Here is an 18,587-nt window from a genome sequence, read left to right on the forward strand (position 1 = left end):
GAATGCAGAGTTTCTCCTTATAAAGACTTTTTATGTAGTGCATTTTTTTAAATAGAACTTTTATAAACAAGATAATGCTTAAGACTGAATATACATTAGGTTGAACAGTCAGTGGGTGGACAAAACAACACAAACCCTGCATAAAAACAGTAGCCATGCTTGTAATTTACCGTTTGTGGTGGCTTGTGATTCTTGTAGATGCTTTCTTTTTCACCCCTGTGCTTCTTGTCATTTCACACGCTGGTATTTTATTCTAAGGATAAGCGGATGCGAATGGATGGATGGATGGTATTTTATTCTTTATACCAGTTAGTGTGTCACTAGAAAATAATTTAAAATGGCAAACACTAAATCCAAAAACAGAAAAGCTGTATGATCAAAGAGTGGTCATAAGAGGCTCCTTAGCAACACCGATGTAAATGAATACTTCATGAACATGTGTTCAACCTGAAGAAACACCAGTATGGTCATTTAACAAGCCTAACACTCTGAGATAAAATCCTTGTACGGCGATGCAGCTGCAACCAAGCAGAACGAGGCATCACAGAAGAAAAGGCTCCTCTTACTGGAAGGTAAGTTTCAATGCTTATTTTCCACTTCAGCATTGTTCTGCATGACGGATGTGCAGCTGCTAATCTAAGCGATTGTGCTTCTGCAGAAACTCTCACGAGGCTTGACGAACGCTTACAATCAGGAAAACTAAACGGCATGGGGTAGTGACATCTCCATAAAACCACATGAGAATGTATGTGACCTTTATCCCGAAGTTATGGCTTTATGTCGCCTTCAGTCACAGATAAGAAAAAATTTACCTTCTTTTTTTCCGCAATTCTTCTTTGTGCTTTCTGGGTACAAGTAGATTTCCACATTGCACAATGACACTGGCTGTCTTTTTATAGCAGGAATAAATAACATCCAGTCATATGAGGTGAAATCTCATTTGTGTAAAATATGCAGCTGAAATGTGCACATTGCCTTATAGTAACACGAGTGCAGCACTGATTAGATAACAATGTCAAACATGTTATTGGGCTTACGTATGGTAACATCCACACTATGCAACAAAACTAGACTTTCTGTTGTGGTTAGCCGACGTCTGACAACTACAATTCACATTCTTGCTTAGCAGATCAATCAATCAATCGGAGATCTATTCCTGTTTGCTCAGCTTGTACTCCCGTTTGATTCTGGAATAGGGCCCGATGCTGTCGTCAAACACAAAGTCCCACAATACACGGCTCCAGGAAGTGTGTTGAGGCAGGGAGTCGTAATACTCGGCTGCGATTTCCTTGACCTGCCAGTTAAAAAAAAAAAAACAGAAGTTAAAAATGAAAGAGAAGAAATATCAGTGAGAAAGAAGGTGGTGTAGAAAGAGTAAATATTGCAAATGGTGAGTGTAAAGCCTGCATCTGAAGTGCAGAGTTAATGTGTTTAGGATTTGAGGGCTTTTATTTATTCGACCTAATTCGACATGACTGTATTTGACTAGAACAAGTGCAAACAGAACAGCATATTGTATGATATTACACAAAACAGTACGTCGGGGTGAATGCAGCTCGACATATCCTGACTGAAATGTTTTACTAGACAATGAAAAGGGGGGCGTGAATGGGGGTTAAAATGTAACTAAACAAAATAGATTTTTAAAGAGTTCTTTAAACTCGTGGTCAACAAACCTAAAGGCAGTTAACTTGTATTAAGTGCCAACACTGTCCTGATAGAGGCGGCAGTTAATCATTTAAAAAACCTGCCCATTAAGCTCATAAATACTTGCAGTTAATGGGAAAAAGAAATTAGATTTTTGGCATTTCCCAGTGTCTGTTGTATTTAGGTTCTAAAAGTCAGGAGAGGCCCATATCATCTGTCCACAGTATTCAGTGATATAACTGTGCTCATTTTTCTACGCTCAGTACATTCAAGTCCAAAGTTATAAGTTATACTGTTATAAATCTATTTCTAACAGTAATATGTTCTCACCTGAGGTAGTTTACTGCCGGGTATGCTGGGAAAGTCGTGGTGCTCCATGTGATACCCAACATTGAAGGTAATCAAGTTCAACGCTCCATAGTAGGAATATGTCTCATGTCCTTTAAGGAACATGTAGTGCTCAGCTATGAAATGTCCAGAGATCGGATGCAGTCCCATACCCAAGATAGATCCTGCAATGAGGTAAACGATGGGCTTCACCCCCCATAAATAGTAGATAATTAGGTCTACTACAAGCTGAACCATTGCATTCTGGATCTCAAGCCGACCGACTGGCTTTGGGTTGACCACTAATGGGCGCAGGGCGTAGAATAATGGCTGGAGGAAGAGCCAGAGGATCTTCCTGGCTGGGGTGCAGAAGAACCATCCCTCAAAGTCTGTAGGTATGTCAACATCAAGCTGGTCCCCTCCAAGATACCGGTGGTGGTCGATGTGGTACTTTTTGAAGGCGGCAGAGTAGGGCAGCCCGATGGGTAGGTTTGCCCACATGGCGAACCAGCGGTTCCACTTCGCCAGCTTGTTACCAAAAGCCACGTTGTGGGAGATGTCGTGGATAGCCAGAGTCAGGGAGTGATTAATACAGCCTCCAAATGCATAGGCCCAGAAGAAGATCCATTTCCAGGAGAGGTCCTGGACCAGGAAGCAGGCCAGGAATTGGGTCAGGACCATGCCCGATACCACCCACTTCAACTGGGGGTCTGGACCCATCAGAGACTTGATCTGTGGATATTTGGCTGAGGAGAGAAGCAAGAAAAAAAGAGGGATGGAAAAGAGCAAAGGCAGGAGTAATGCGATTGTTGAAAAAGAAAGAAAGAATCGCAGGAGTGGCAGAGGACATGTGAGGAAAGGGAATAATAGATTAAAGGAAGCAGTGAAGAAAATGAGGATAAAAGAAATGAATTAATTATTTTTTCTGAAACAGTGACTTGCACAGCATATGTTTCACAGTAATTTTCCTAAGGTTGCTCTCAGCAAACAAGCTGTGAGGTAGCTGCCCTTCTCTTGGGAAAACCATGCTGAGAAAAGTCAGCTTTAATTGGCAGAGGTGTTGTTTTGCTGCAGGAAATGAAACTCAGGGAGAAACAAAAGAGCATTTGAAAAATCATTCTTTTTTTTTCTTTTTTCTTTTTTAAAAAAAAAGACTTTTACAATTAAAAAAATTTAAATAATTAGGTCATACAGGTTCTGATTTGTTGCACTGGCCCCACCTTATGGGAACAGCAAAGAAATTTGGGCAGGTAAGTGAAAAAGCTTTGTGCCAAGTGATTCGGCTACTAAGACTTTACAATCACGCCATACAGAGCATATCCTATCATGCATTACATCAAAGTTAGCCACACACCATCGCGGGATGTTGCATGCAAATCTGACCTACTTCCTTAGTTTCAGGTTGTGTAATGTCTCTATGCAAAACTTTCTTACCTTGGTGACTAATAGATTAAAGATACTGGGGCTGGGTCCCCGTGACCGTTTCATATTTTGATAGTCTCCTCTACGGACCAAATCCCCTTTATTCTATGAATGTTTACCCAACAAGAATTCCCTGTTGCTTCCCTGCAGTCTCCCATTGTGAAACAATCATTCATCAACATACAAGCATTACATCAGCATTAGTATTGCTTTCAAATCTGTGGCTCAATGTGAGCTCACCTCCAGAGCGTCCTTCCCTTTTTCCTAATTAAAGCCGTTTATGGACCATAAATTTTCAGATGCTGTCACAGCCTGCCTCCAGGGTATGAAGTTAAATCAATGACCAGGCATCATAAAACTCCAGTAATAACTTCTTAATGTGCCCATGCAGAACACATGTTGTAAAGCCATTAGAGAATTTTGACTTCATCATGTCAAACAAGAAAGGCCTTTCATTTGCCTTACTGTTAGATCATTTTCCAGCATAGAGTATCAGCCAAAATTAATTCACACATTATTCTGTTCAACATGTGGTGGTTGATCACATGTGTGGTCTCATAAGCATCTGTAATGGCAGGTACTGCTGTCCTTTGAATGTGCAGTATAATGTTAAGTTTATGGCCTGTGAGTCCCGCCTGAACCTTCAGTCTGCAGATGTGGAAAAAAAAGAGCCATTTAATTTATTAAACTGTTCAAAAGGTGCCCCTTCCATCAAATGGTAAAGTAAAAGGATCTGAAGCACAATTACCTCTAACACATTTCTCCACCACATCCTTGTCCCCTCAGAGCAGAGGACAATAAACAGTTTAATAATTTAGGATTTTGTAGTGTCAAGAAACCCACCACCTACTAGGTGTGTCTTTCACACCCAAGTAAGCATGCAAATACTGGGTAAAGCCAAGATTAAATACACTTCAGCAGCAGAGCTTTTAAAATGGATCAAATGACGGATCAGATAACCTATTAGTTTGTGATACATATTTTATAGGCAAGGGAAAAATAAAAAGAAATAAAATGGAAACTCCAAACAGTTTGGATACATTCTGTTGGCTCATTCGTGTCATGATTAAAGGATTTCCCAGGAACCTGTAAAACCTTTCTTATCATTTAAGGAGTAGCATTCAGAGTGTGACAGTCATGATTTGGAAAAGTGAACTGTCACTACATTCCTATTATTTCACAAGTTAGGGGGTTTCGAAAAAAAGAAATGTTGAAGTGAATTAAATGTGTCACTATCACGAGCTTGAAACATGCAAATCCTCTTTTATAACCCGCGTTTCCTTTTAAGAAATAACTGACTTTAGTTTTAAAACCGCAATCAAAAGTAAACATGAAGACTGCAACATCAGATTTGAAATTCCACTCACAGCACGCTGTACTCGTATTTATTTAATTGTTCGTTTGCATTGATTTTAACTGGAGTACACTCCAGGTACACGCTATACCTTCGCCAATAAATACACGGATTTAAAGTAATAAGTAAATCGATCTCGTCGCACCTAAAACAGTACAAGTATGCGTAACTTCAAGTACAAGTAATAAAACTATGTGTTTATCATGAGCGGCATGTTCGTTTCTACGTTTTCACTGCATCCACTGTGAGCTGATAGCTCGTTAAGCAACTGCTTGTAAACAGGTTTAACCGGCTACAGTTTTATAAGTAGAGTATAGACAGGGAAAAAAAAACTTTGACCTCAACTGTTAACACGTTGACTTCTAAAGCGCAGTTTCTGGCGGATTTTAAAAAACAATCTGGACTTTTTTGGGTTGTTTTAAAAAAATATAATCTTCTGTCATTTCTTACCCAGAATTTCCTTTCTTCTTGAAGTGTGCGGCTGGTCAGTGTAGACCCATTCAAAGTCGCCTCTTCCACCTGTCTTCCCCATGGCTATCTACTCTGCGTGTGAGGCATCCGGCTCCGTGTCATCAAACCTTCGAAGTATCGGGACACACCCACCTTGACAGGTTGCAGACAGAAGGTTTAGGGTGTGGTCTCACGCCCCTCCTCCGAAAGTTGACGCAGGGCAAACCTGCTTGTGCACCTGCTGAAATGTATGCAACCCCGCAGCGAGTGTTTTCTGTCGTGGAGACTAGAAACCTTTTTTAATATGTTGTATTAAGGGGAGGTGGGACTGTAGTGGTACTACAGTAGGCATATACTCTCAAAGAATGAGTGAAGAATTTAACTGGAAAACACACACAGCTTACACACAGTTACATATTGTAACTGTCAAGGTCAGAATTTTTGCTTTAAGGTTAGATATCAGTGTTTATGTGCTTCTTTTGTTACATTTCCAACTCATTTGTTACACACATTATTAGGCACAAATTATCTGGCATGGAAAAAATAGCAAGCTTTCCCGCTTTTCAGTTATTTGCTGCTTTTTTGTTTGATGTATTTGTAAATTGAATATTTCTAAGTTTGATAAGAAAAACAAAAACAATAACTTGTCCCCTTTATTTAATTTATAAACTGGATCATCAAAAAACGCATTTTACTATATGATAAAAAAAACCACAAACTGTGAACCCATAATGTATAATGATGTGTATGTTACAAATAAAGACATTCATAGAAGATGTGTATTATGCACATTTATATTTATTTCATAAAAATGTGTGTGTAATAATCTGTGAACTAAACATAATCTACCTGTCAGGGCACTTTTTCCTTGAATCTCGCGAGATTTCAGAACTGGAGCGTTGTGGCGGCGAGAATACACTAGTGAGACTGTGGAGTTGTTGTCGGAGAGAGCGAGAGGGGGGGCAGATAGAGAGTAGAGAGGAGGGAAGGCTAGAGTGTAAAATAAATAGCAATAGGAAGAAGCAATACACGAAAGTTATCATGGCATCGGGGGACACCCTGTACATAGAAACGGATGGCTCAGAAATGCCGGCCGAAATAGTTGAATTGCACGAAATCGAAGTAGAGACAATCGAGACCACAGTTGTTGGAGACGACGGTGAGCACCAGCCTATGATCGCCTTACAGCCTCTCGATACAGATGATCCGAACTCGATTCACCCGCACCAGGAGGTGATTTTGGTGCAGACGAGAGAAGAAGTGGTGGGTGAGGATGACTCCGAACTGCACACAGATGATGGTTTCGAGGACCAAATTCTTATCCCAGTGCCCGCCGTGGAGGAGGACTATATCGAACAGACTCTGGTTACTGTGGCCGGGAAAAGCTCGTCAACAGGCCGGATGAAGAAGGCTGGAAGCGGAAAGAAATCGGGCAAAAAGAGCTACCTGAGTGGGGGAGAAATGGGCAGAAAATGGGAACAGAAGCAGGTCCAGATAAAGACGTTGGAGGGGGAATTTTCAGTCACTATGTGGGCATCGGGTAAGTTAAGTGAATTCCTGCAAGCTGGCGCCTCGCTTTGTTCTCAGGATGTGTGTCGTGTGACTGGGCCCTGCTGGGGCCTTGTCCTCCGCCAAAGTAGGAAACATTCCCCAACTCCGAGCCACTTAAACTCCATTTGAAATGTTTTTGTTTTTATGGGAAGCCATGTTTTATGTGTCGATGGGCGCCGCCATATTTCCCCGGTCTAGAAAGTATGGCGGCCCGAAAAAATGGCGTTTATTTGGCCGACGAAGATGGCGGCGAGAGTGGGAGCGAGTGCAGCTAGCTCCGCTAGGCCGCTGTGGCGCAGTTCAGTTCAGCTCAGCGAAGTCGGTGGAGGTGGTGCATTCAGGAACCCCTCAAACATTACAGTTTTTCCTCTTTAGTCACGCGTTTTTAGTCACATGATTTTAAAAGTACAATAAACTATGTATTTTGTTTCGGAAACTGTATCATGTTTTTTAATTCTTTGCGTGAACCCTAAAAAGTGTGATTTTATCAGCTTGATATAGAAACTGGTTTTGAACTGGCTATTCAACACATGGAGAAAATGAAAATTGAGATGATTAAAAAAAAACACCGAGTTTTAATTTAAATTTTATTTGGAAAACATTTTTTGTAAACTTTGTGCAGCCAACCTCACCTTACTTGCGTTTCTACAGTGAATCGTTATGTATTTAACGCAAAATCTTTTAAATTTTCTGTTTTTCCTCACATTTTATGTTGAATAGACTGTCACACAAATGCACCATTCATACTGTTTGGAAAACTGTTTATAGTGTACTTTTGAGATTAAACCATTTGCAACTCAACAGAAATCACCTATTTAGCAACAACCGGATTTTCCGTAATATTTAAGTAGGAAATTAGTGAGGGCACATTGAGCTCAAAATGCACTGTTGTAGTTATGGATTTCTTTTAAAAACTGTTCCTCTATCTTTTAGATGACAAAAAGGACATAGACCACGAGGAGCAAATCACAGGAGAAAACTCTCCTCCAGATTATTCGGAATACATGACAGGGAAAAAGCTTCCTCCTGGAGGCATCCCAGGCATTGACCTGTCAGACCCCAAACAGCTGGCAGAGTTTGCAAGGTAAGTGGTGATAATGTTGAAACACATTGCAGCTTTCAAAACAAAACTGTATTGGCTCCATGAAAGACAGACAAGCAACACTGCTGAAAACTCTGCAGACCTGATAGATTAGATGCAGTTTTGCACACTCTAGTTTTGTTTTGTGTGAAGTGCAACATTGAGCATAAATGCAACTCCACTTTAACACATGTAAATGCATGCATTTACATATGTTAAAATGCAAAAAAAAAATAGCACTGTATGCAAATAAATGCTATTTATCTGTTTTCTGGGGGGTTTTCTAATGCTAGTTTACATGCAGCTAGTTTACATGCAGCTACTTCCATTTCTGTTGCAGAATGAAGCCGAGAAAAGTAAAAGAAGATGACGCGCCCAGGACGATAGCCTGTCCACACAAAGTGCGTGTGCTCTGCATGTTGCAGCTCAGAAGTTTGCTGATTGCTGTGTATTTGTTATGACACCTCTTTTGAGAATATGCAAGTGTGTTATGCATTGGCATGTCATTATGTGCAAACAAGTTAAACTAACTGTGTTTCCTCTTCCCTGTCAGGGATGTACCAAGATGTTCAGGGACAACTCTGCAATGAGGAAACACTTGCACACCCACGGACCTCGGGTGCACGTCTGCGCAGAGTGCGGCAAAGCGTTTGTCGAGAGTTCGAAATTGAAGAGGCACCAACTCGTACACACGGGAGAGAAACCTTTCCAGGTGAGGTCTCACACGTGGCAGGCTGTCAGTTATTTGGCTTTCTCAGACAGCCTGCAAATATTTACTTTGATTTAATAGTAGGACATAAAAATACTTATGGAAGTGTTTACCTTACTCGGCTGGGTTTGTGTGTTTTAAGAGTGGTTATATGCAAATTTTGCTATTTCATCATAAGGCTACTGAGCTAAGTTATACATGAGCTAAGTTGAGACATGAAGTAGCATTAACACTCTCTCTGTCTCTTTCCCAGTGCACATTTGAGGGCTGTGGCAAGCGGTTCTCCCTGGACTTTAACTTGCGCACACATGTGCGTATTCACACTGGAGACCGTCCGTATGTTTGCCCCTTTGATGGCTGCAACAAAAAATTTGCCCAGTCCACCAACCTGAAGTCTCACATCCTCACACACGCCAAAGCCAAAAATAACCAGTGAATGAGCCGCGCTTCAGACGAACGACAACACAAGGAAACACTGGAGGATTTGACCTGTATGTCCGCTCCTTCGACAGCCAAATGATCCCTTGGCCTGCTTTGTTGTGACATAAGAAGTCCCTTTGTGTTGCCTCTAGGGTAAAACGTTTAAACGGAAAAAGGCGTCTTCACAAACTTTTTGATACACAGAGGTTTTCAACAAGCAACTTGTGAGAACCCCAACCCCCTCAGGCCTCTTACCCTACTTTGGCTCTACCTGGATGGAACAACTTAACAGTTTCTTCTTGTGGAGATGTTATTTCATGGATCTGCACCCAAGAAACTTATTTATATCTTAAGACGAGCAGTTTAAAAAAAAAAAATGTTTTTGCAATATTCTTCAAATTTGCGTCAATCCTTAGCAATGACATATTTTCAATTTTGTACTTTTCCCCAAGTGTGCATATTGTACACTAATGAACAAAGCCCTTTTCAGACATGGGATCTGTGAAAGTAATGGTTTTCTGTCCTTCAAATGTAGGTCATTTTTATGTTTATGTTTTTCTCAAAGTTTTATTTAGACACACATGACAGTGATTGGCAGAGTCGCAGTACGCATGCAGTACTTGCCCTTCCTGGAAAAGCCTTGTTGACTCTGTGACAGCAGGTTTTCTCAGGATCGACTCTTTTCACTGTGTTTTTAGTTTCTTCTGTCATTGTCACTAAGAGCAGGTTGTGTGTATATGTGCTGCTCAGAGAGCTGCACACAGGCTCAGAGAAAGAGAGATGTCTCTTCTGTTTATTGAAAGAGGAATGTCTTTATCATAAATTAGAACCTGATTTTGGAGAGATTTGTATGTATTGCTGTTGAGGGCATTCCCTCATGAGTTCAGCTTCAAAGAAAAGTTTAAATGGAATCATGCACAGTCAAAATCACTCAGATGCTCCTCTCTTAATTTGACTGCATGCATTCAGATTTGTCTTGAAAAGTTAGAAGTAAACGTTTCCAGGTCCGACCTAACAAGATTGCCATTTAAGGATAAGTGAACATGCACTTGGGCAGGTGACGCATTCAGGTGCCCTCAAAATTAAAGAAAGGGATTGCATGTCTGAAAGGGGCTGTAGACTCTGTGGTGATGTATGTAGTCAGATTGTCTCTGTAGCTCTTCTTCGAAGAGGTTTCGGTTTGTTTTACCTCCTCCCTTTCTTCCTCACGAGTGTGTTTCGAGGATGTGACTGGGTGGTCTCTGCATATTTTCATTTTCTACAACACAATATCCTGTAGATCATAGACATGTGATTTTCAATAGTAATCAGTGATTAAAATGTTTCCCCCTTGCACTACCAATGCAAAACGGTGTCATTTGTTCTCAGTTTGAAATCATTCTCAAATATTTTATACTTAATTTAAAAAACAAAACTAAAACCTCCATTGTCATATAACTGGGATACTTGTACATGTTTGATACTATAGAATAATAACAATGTAACAGGTTAACTTGTCGAAGTCTTTCACAGGGAATTACCGAACTTTGGTTTCCTCTTTCATTCAAATAGAAATAAATAAGTGGAACTTCTTTTTGTTTAATCCTTTTCCATAGTGCGTACACACAAATGGTAGTTTTGTCAACTTTTGCAGTTACAAAGGTTCATCTGTAAAAATTTGTTTGTCGGCTTGTTTTTCTTCGCGTGCCAGGATACTGAAAACAGTAGAGGCCAGAGGCCGTGTTGACATTTGCATTGGAAATGACAGGGCAGAATTTTCAACTTTAACCAGTTTGTATAAGGTCTTTAGTCATAACCCACTTATATTACATTTATCTATTTACACTTATTTTCAATGCATAATTTGCAGATTATTCTTGATTAATAATAAATTAAAATGTTAGCTTCAAAGTGTGGCGATTGATGAATTCACCCACAGGTAAATGATGATTGAGACTGGGAGGAGACAAAAATCCCTGAGAGGGTTGTGCCACAAAGGCTGATTGTTGTAAAGTCAAATATGTAGCTCCGGCTCCTGTGGCAACCCATTGTGACAGCCAAAGGAAGCTCTAATAAGCTCACATTTCCAAACTGCAACCATCATAACATACTTTCAAACATCGAGGATAATACTGAACACCCATCTGACATTTTGTTGTACATAATCTGGCTTTAATCAGTCCACAAAAATAGTAAAGGCAGTGCTTTCACAACAAGTACAACAATGCTGGTGGGTAGAATTGCTGAATCACTTCAAATCCACATATTACAACACATCTTGTCATTTCACAGCAGCAAATCAAGATTTCAAAGGTCCTCTTAATCAGCACACCACAAAGTATGTTCCCCTTTTTAGTGCACATACATGAGCGGTGTTTTAAAAATCTCAAACAACACGATGACTTGTACCTAGTTTATCCCTGCCGAGTAGTTAGGAAGTCTCATTCCCTGTAGATATTAATCCAGCTCACAGTCATTAAGAATCAACAGCACTATTTTAAAACAAGCTGTGCATAAGAAGTGATTACAGTATATATTTCCACCTTTTCAATAAAGTTATTTAATCTTTTTGCATAGCCAACTGTACGTCCTCACTGTGTATCTAAAGGGATAGATGTAAAGCCAAGAATATCTCAAATCTGGGTCAGTTATAAATGCAGTGAACAGCAGAAAATGGCAGCTGTAGTGCAGTATTAAAAAACTACCACTATAATTATCCCTGGCAAACATACTTGAACAGTTTGAAGCCTTAAAATGAGAGGCGATGCAATTATCCTTAAATGATTCAGCAAACAAAAATCTTTAGGAGTTCAATAATCCTTCAACTTCAAACGTATACCTGAATAAAACCAAAAGAGGCAACCTAGAGTATAGCTATTCGACCCTTTTGCCTTTGGCATTGTGTGTCTGCCGTCTACTCTCAGAGCAGGCGCTGGTGGGTTATTTGCAGCTAATCACTCAGGAGGACAGCCAGCAGGGCAGGATAGTTTGGCGTACCCCAGCCGGTAACAGGATCCCACGAAGGTGCGGCACAGAAACCCTGCCCTTGAACCTGCTCGTCCAGACAGCCATAGTGGCAACCTTCAGTTACCTTGAGACAAAAGTGAACGGCATTTAGGAAACAGACCTCGACCATGGATATTTGGTTTCTTGTTTTAAAAAAATGCCTTAGTGAACACCCGTCATAACAGTAGCAGCGTAAACAAAGCTTGTTTTTCGGTTAAAGCGTCGCAGTGTCTATGTTGTGTAATCTATACAAGTGGAGCATTCTTCAATAGTTTGGTAACAACAAGAGTCCTCCAATAATTACTTCAAGTACTTATCTACAGTAATAGTATAATTAGCTGCACTTACATCAAATAAGGCCTTTCCATTCAGCTTATAGAGTCGGGGGTTGAGGAAGCCCAGGGCAGGCAGGCCCTTCATGAAACGTTGATCATTGATGAGGGAAAGCATACCTCCGACTACAGGGGTCGATGCCTGGATGGGTAAGCAATGCATGTGAGATACAATGAGCCACAAGAAGCAGACATTCAAAGCAAGTGATTTAAGGTAAGTGCAGACTGTTGGTGGTGCAGCAGGTGGTGAATTACACTCTGTAAACACAAACATTTCTTTAACTGAAATAAACCTCCCATGATGTGTAAGGCTTTTGTACCAAATGTAAAGGAATCTGAAGAGCGCAACATGGGGGAATGAAGCATCGACCTTTTAGACCTTCACTCATTTTAAAGCAAATCCCCTGTAGCTATTGAGTTTGCCTGCTCAGATCCATCCTAACTGCACAGAGTCTGTTCTGGAAACTACAGGTACAGGTATAGATATTTATGTACAGATGTATGATTGTGCATTTTTGTTGTATGCATATCAGTGTGTAGGTATGAATGCACTTGTCTTACTCTATATGAGCCATTGGCTGGTGATTTGAAAGTCAGATGAATATTTCTATTATTCATTAGACGGGACCAACTCAATTTCAACCACAGAATCTGTGTTATTTATATAGAGATGTCTAATGTATTTGTTATGTTGCTTCGATGAATGTCCATACACGTCAAGTGTACTTTGTTGGAAATAAACTTATCTGTCCAAAAAAACTAAACCTGCAACATTTTAGGAGCCCATAGAGGAAAAAAGGCACCAGCTTCGTTTAGTCTGTCAGTTTGCCCATTGGGCTAATTTTATGGTTCTTCTGTTTCTTTTTTCCTCCTCTGCTACATTGTCAATTCTCTATTTGCTACAAAGGATACTGACCGAGGTCCCCGACACCCACGGGACAGGCACTCTGTTGCTGACCACCCAGTAATTATCAGATAGGGCAGCCATGTCTGGGTAAGCCCTTCCGCTGGTATTGAAGTATGACTTAGGAGGGAGGGATGCCGCTACAGTCTTTAGATAGCTATTCACCGCAGTGGTCTGTGGGAACACACACAGAGCACAGATAGCACTGTTTACACTGACTTTTGGGGGGAAAAAAACACACGATGATCACTGGATACATAAATGAACGGAGATGTATCATGTATCACTAAAGGCTGATGATTTTACCTGGTAGTCGGGCATCTTAAAGATGTTGCTGAAGCCTCCACCACTGATTGAGTCTGTGACTTCATACGTGACCTTATAGGGGTTCTTGAAGGATGTGCCTCCTACTGTAGTCACATATGGGCTGGAAACAAGAAGCTCTTTAAATCAGATTTTTTTTAATATAGTAAACTATCTGTTGCAAATAATTACACGCTGCTTTAGTTTCACAAAACTGGAGTTGATGTTTTACCTTGAGGCAGGGAAACTGGGCCTGAAGGTGTTTTCTTTCCCCAGATGTCTGCATCCAGCACCACTGTCACCTGAACACGACACAAGATCAGGGTGATTATAAGTGAGGTGGCAGGTGATGGTGCAGTAAATTTTACTAATGACTGGCAGCCGTGATAAAAAGGAAGCAGAACAAAAAGGTATCGCGTACACATGCCGTGCCATCAGGGGTTCAGTATGAAACAATGGTGCTGTATTCATGTTTCAAGTGACATAATGATCTGACAATGAGAGTGACTTTACAGTCAGGTGACATATTGCCAAGGAGACAAAGCCTCTTATTTTCTTTACACGATCAGGTAAAGAATTCCCCAGTTATTCAAGTCAAGTCTCATTTTTAACCAAGGTGACGAAAACCACAAAAAGCACCACAACATGTCACACACATGTTACTATTACAAATGTTACTGTTATTACTGACCAGAAGCAAAGAGCAATGAGATTCCTCTGACGCCGGCCTTCATGAACTCTGTGTTGATGCGTGTCATGTAGGCTGCAGAAAGACTGTCTTCATCATCTCCATAGCTGATAGTGTGAACCCAGGGCAGGTCAGTCATGTTGCTGAGCAAAATCATCCACTGGAGGAAAGGCTCCTGGGACTCATGGCGACCTGGAGGCACAGCAGAACAATTTAAAGGGAAAAAAGAAACGTTACTCTGTGTGGAGGTTGGTTTTTTTTCTTGCTTTTAACTCCAAGCTCTGACCTCTTTGCTAAAGGGTTTATCATTTCTATATCATGATTTTGTTTTGAATAATCTAAAAACCGAAAGACAAACTCTTTCTCATACCTGGATTGGTGAAGACCCAAGTGGAGATGTTTGCCCCTGTGCTCATGATGTACTCTACATCCAGACTGGCCTCTATACCAGCTTTTCCTCCCCCCTGGGTTCCTACAACTCGATCCACCTCAGACCGATGCTGGAAGGCACCACCGAACATGGCCATGAACTCAGCCAAGTCAGCGGGATGGTAATATTGCTCCAAAAACTAAAAGAGAAAGCAGCTAGCTACAGTGAAAAATTACACCACGTTATAGTCAGATTAAAGACTTGGAGCTGAAGGTTATATGGCTAGTTGCAACATTTAACCTTTCATCCCTTAAATAATAAGGTGAGTGTATCATACTTGAGCTACAGCTTGGCTGTTGTTCTGAACTGATCCCACATCAGCTGATGTTAGATTGTAGCGAGTCCTTAAAACAGCAGGAGTCACCCCGAGGTGAAACCCTGCCTTAGACTTCTGCTTCTTGCTGAGATCCAGTCCCTTAGGAGGAAGACGGTGAAGTCCTCCAACTGCAGAAGCATACACAAATTTAACAAAAAAATTAAATCCCACATCCACTTCCTTAACCACTTATGTACTTCAGAGTCACGGGGGCGGCAGTGTCAATGCAGATCCAAACCTAATCATATGAGATGCTCTCATAAAGTTCAAAGACTTTGCCATAAAAAATGATGAAGTCTTTGAACCCAAATATATCTCCTCACCTGCATCTCAAACCCACTTTTTGTGTAGTTTCTATTTATTCCTTTTTTGATTAGTCACTGAAGTGCCATTCTGACCACTTGCACGTTGGTATTTACGATTTCAACAGAAATATCCGAGAGAAACCCACAACTTCTGTGTAAAAAATTACCCTGTGGCTAAGCACCGGCACCCACACACCAAGCAACAGTTTCTAAGGAAAAAGTGGTTAGCAGCGTCACCTTACACCAGCAAGGTTTCTGATTTCAATTCTGGCTGTAGTTAAGGTGGTTAGAATAAAGCACTATATGATGATTAAAAGTGTGATTTGTAGGACTTTAACAGGTCATTAACACTGCAGAAGCACTGAATACATGTAAACACACACACACAGGTCAGGGTCAAACTTGGGTTCTACTGTAACACCCTGAAGCTTGTGAAGGAGAATATTTGGTGCCACACTGGAGTTTTCTTGGCCACAATGACAATTTAAGTAACCACCCAAAAATTTAGGTCCTATGCGACACTATCCTCTTCCCCAAAATAAAATTCCTGGTAAAAAGAAATGTAATGAAAAGGTTATTGAGGATCCAGTGGGCAGTAGTGACATCTATTCAAGTGGACTGAACGGGACAAAGAAGCGATCTAAAAAAAAAGTTTTTGCAGCAAAATGTGAGTAGGTGTATTTTTTTGCAAGCAATCGTAGAACTTTATGACCTAGGTCTAAAAAAACCCAACATAATAATTAGCAGCTTTTGAAATGGAGCTCACCAAAGTCAAGGTGATGATGAACGTCATCGGGAACCGAGTATGGAGCTGAAGACCTCACTAAATAATGTCCATCTCTCATATAACGGTGAAATCTGCTTCCTGGAAGTAACCTCTCTGCAGTCCTGAGGGAAAAAAGCAAACAAAAGAATTCAGTACAACTATCATTTACTGTCATTACCATGCAAACACATGCAAGTCCATTTATGTGTGTTTAAAAAGGAAACAATGTAAAACAGATAAAACAGGAACTTCTAGTAAGTGAAATCGACTCCTTGTCTCAGCCTTGATTTATGAATTTCATTTTACTCCAGGTCAATGTCTGATTTTTTTTTTAACCCAAAACCGCATAAAGAGGAACTATATCACAAGATACAAGCATTAGTGGGAGATTTACACTGCTACAGAACTCGTGTTGAAGAAGTGACTTTGCACTTTAACTGTGTCATGAGCAAGTGAGTTGAGTAAGCAGAACAAATGCTGCCAAAGAAATATGCTTACTCTGCAGTCATGGTGCACTGCAAAAAGTCCTGAGTGCGAATCGTAAGGCAGTTTGTAATCCCATGACTCTGCAGCCAGCGATGCACCACTTTCTCGGTCAGGTCAGAGGGACGCACGAGGGAGGCTACTTCCTCTAGACTAAGATGCTTACCTGGAGTGCAAACGAGCACAGGTTAACGTTTAAAGGAGTATTTCTTTCTGTTTTTAAAATGTAAAGGTTGCAGTTATCGGATAGATCCATACCATACTGAACTGAGTCAGGGTCTGACACCAGCCTGAGCTTTTCCTCCAGCAGGTGAACATTCTGCTGCTTTAGGGCAAAGGTCAGTTCGAGCTCTTCTGTGGGACCAACCCGATCCACATGAGCCCACTCCTGTGGTATCCTGTGTAAAGAGGAATAAAAATTTTGAAAATGTATTTTAACAGTCAGAAATTAATGGCAAGCATTTAAATGGCTGGGAGACCTGGTATAACAGACTTATTAATAAACACGGCACCCAGTAATTAATTACATATGAATCATACCTCACTTTACAGTCTATAGCTAGCAGAAATCCAGATGTAACTTAAAGTAAATAATACATATCATAACAGATTTAAAATTGTATGTTTGCTCACAAGACATCCTGGTCTGACTCCAGATATCCACTCCAGACCACCGAACTGAATAAAAAGGGCAAGGAGAAGACCAGTCTGCTGGAAGAAAGGAGAAATCAAAGCATTGAAAATCAGATACACCCAAAACAAACCCGGAAGTTTTGTCAAAACTACAATTAGCACCTAGTGTTATTTCAGGTCGGTAACAAAACATGTCTTGGTGCATCTTTGACGTCTCAATGTGATTCAGGTAAGAAGGTAAAATTAAAATCATACGCATTTCTTCATGCCTTCATGCACACATAGCGTTATGCTAATGCTACATCTATTACAGAAAAGCGCGGTTTAGTTTATTACAGCTTTAACCTGCTACATTAGCAGCAGCTATAGGTCACCAGTGACGTAAAAAACGTGGGTTAGCTACGTTTAAACAGTTCACGGTATCGCACTCTTCATTATTTATGTAAATAAGCTCTGAAGTTATCTAAAGCACTCACAGTTTGTTCATGGTGTCCTCTCCTGTTTCAGATTTCCAAACTCAAGCGACCAGGTTAGTGTATACGCACTAGTCATGTGACTTTGTTTTCACGTGATTAGCAACCGCTGCCCCCCCCTTCCCCCTCCCACCACCGATCCTTTAACACGTTTGTAATGTAGTATGTTCTGCTAACTTTTATTTTTGGTTTATTTATGTTTGTTTTGTTTTTTTTACTGCACGTAAACGCTGCTCCTTAACAGTATTCAAATAGAAAAAGTAAACTGGGTTCAAATCTGTGTCACAGCTTCGCTTTTGCTGGTTTGGAGGCAAGTTTTGTAAATTTCCTGCTATGGTTTGGATATGTCTGTCCACTCACACTTCTCCTTCACCACTGTGGACTTGGAATGAAAGAAAAATTGTCTCCCCAACTAAAAGCAAAAGAACAAAAACAAAAAAACTAGCTAACTTAAAATAACTAGACGGTAGAAAATAACTAAAATAATATTGCAAACTTAAAAAACCTAACTATAATAACACATACCAGTGTGGAAAGACTAAATTGAATAATACACATATATTTACTAAGTTTGTATTGTAAGTCTGGTATATTTCTGTTGTGGTACAGTACTGTGCAAAAGCCTGGAGTCAGCTCTCATATCTCAATATTTTGCTTCCAAGTACCCAGTCCTTGTACCTGGCCTTTTTCAGAGGAATGCTTTCTTTGTTTGTTAAACCACTTAACACTGACTTATGAATCGTTCAAAGATAAAACAGGCACTTAACTCAAGGACTGAACCAGCGTTGTGTCTACACATAACAGACAGGTCAACAGCAAAGAACTAATTTTAAATGGTTTCTTTAGGCACTTTGTTACTAGCAGCCTGTCACAATAGGCACACAGTTTTGCAGCATTAAATAGTATTTTGCACCAACAAGGTGATTCCTAAAGAACTGTTAGCCAAAAACTTGGCATATCTTGGCATGGTGTGCAAAAAAATTGAGGAAAAAATTGAAAGTGGATAAG

At 40.4% G+C, this 18,587-nt stretch overlaps 3 protein-coding genes across 4 annotated transcripts; 1 reads left to right on the forward strand and 2 right to left on the reverse strand.

The window, feature by feature from the left end:
• Window positions 1–10: 10 nt before the first annotated feature.
• On the reverse strand, window positions 11–5,340 carry degs2 (delta(4)-desaturase, sphingolipid 2). The gene is made up of 3 exons (XM_026152801.2): window positions 5,201–5,340; window positions 1,978–2,720; window positions 11–1,294 (listed from the first exon to the last, which is right to left on the reverse strand). The coding sequence occupies exons 1-3, from the start codon at window positions 5,280–5,282 to the stop codon at window positions 1,151–1,153; spliced, it is 969 nt and encodes a 322-aa protein (XP_026008586.1). The 5' UTR covers window positions 5,283–5,340; the 3' UTR covers window positions 11–1,150.
• yy1a (YY1 transcription factor a) lies at window positions 5,289–10,299 on the forward strand. Its single transcript, XM_026151746.2, has 5 exons — window positions 5,289–6,740; window positions 7,685–7,835; window positions 8,173–8,233; window positions 8,386–8,544; window positions 8,795–10,299. The coding sequence occupies exons 1-5, from the start codon at window positions 5,939–5,941 to the stop codon at window positions 8,975–8,977; spliced, it is 1,356 nt and encodes a 451-aa protein (XP_026007531.2). The 5' UTR covers window positions 5,289–5,938; the 3' UTR covers window positions 8,978–10,299.
• A 791-nt stretch (window positions 10,300–11,090) lies between these two features.
• tpp1 (tripeptidyl peptidase I) lies at window positions 11,091–17,664 on the reverse strand. Of its 2 annotated transcripts, none has more exons than XM_026151744.2 (13): window positions 17,583–17,664; window positions 17,107–17,181; window positions 16,732–16,871; window positions 16,489–16,639; window positions 15,991–16,112; window positions 14,881–15,047; window positions 14,544–14,742; window positions 14,177–14,365; window positions 13,718–13,787; window positions 13,489–13,609; window positions 13,195–13,356; window positions 12,295–12,420; window positions 11,091–12,031 (listed from the first exon to the last, which is right to left on the reverse strand). In XM_026151744.2, the coding sequence occupies exons 1-13, from the start codon at window positions 17,591–17,593 to the stop codon at window positions 11,891–11,893; spliced, it is 1,674 nt and encodes a 557-aa protein (XP_026007529.2). In that variant the 5' UTR covers window positions 17,594–17,664; the 3' UTR covers window positions 11,091–11,890. The 2 variants fall into 2 exon arrangements, with proteins under 2 accessions (XP_026007529.2, XP_026007528.2); XM_026151743.2 differs by having other exon boundaries at window positions 17,107–17,184; window positions 17,583–17,656.
• Between the last annotated feature and the right edge of the window lie 923 nt (window positions 17,665–18,587).

Source organism: Astatotilapia calliptera, chromosome 19 (genome assembly GCF_964374335.1).
Source record: "Astatotilapia calliptera chromosome 19, fAstCal68.1, whole genome shotgun sequence".
NCBI lineage: Eukaryota > Metazoa > Chordata > Actinopteri > Cichliformes > Cichlidae > Astatotilapia > Astatotilapia calliptera.

Coding starts and splice junctions, on each gene's coding strand:
- tpp1 (XM_026151743.2), bottom strand. Junction 13,788..14,176: donor CTCATTGCTCTTTGCTTCTG/GTCAGTAATAAC, acceptor TGTCGTGTTCAG/GTGACAGTGGTGCTGGATGC. Junction 13,357..13,488: donor TTAAGATGCCCGACTACCAG/GTAAAATCATCA, acceptor GTGTTCCCACAG/ACCACTGCGGTGAATAGCTA.
- yy1a (XM_026151746.2), top strand. CDS start 5,939: ATGATGTGTATGTTACAAATAAAGACATTCATAGAAGATGTGTATTAT. Junction 7,836..8,172: donor CAGCTGGCAGAGTTTGCAAG/GTAAGTGGTGAT, acceptor TTTCTGTTGCAG/AATGAAGCCGAGAAAAGTAA. Junction 8,234..8,385: donor CGATAGCCTGTCCACACAAA/GTGCGTGTGCTC, acceptor CTTCCCTGTCAG/GGATGTACCAAGATGTTCAG.
- degs2 (XM_026152801.2), bottom strand. CDS start 5,282: ATGGGGAAGACAGGTGGAAGAGGCGACTTTGAATGGGTCTACACTGAC. Junction 2,721..5,200: donor AAGAAGAAAGGAAATTCTGG/GTAAGAAATGAC, acceptor TTCTCTCCTCAG/CCAAATATCCACAGATCAAG. Junction 1,295..1,977: donor CCGGCAGTAAACTACCTCAG/GTGAGAACATAT, acceptor TTTAACTGGCAG/GTCAAGGAAATCGCAGCCGA.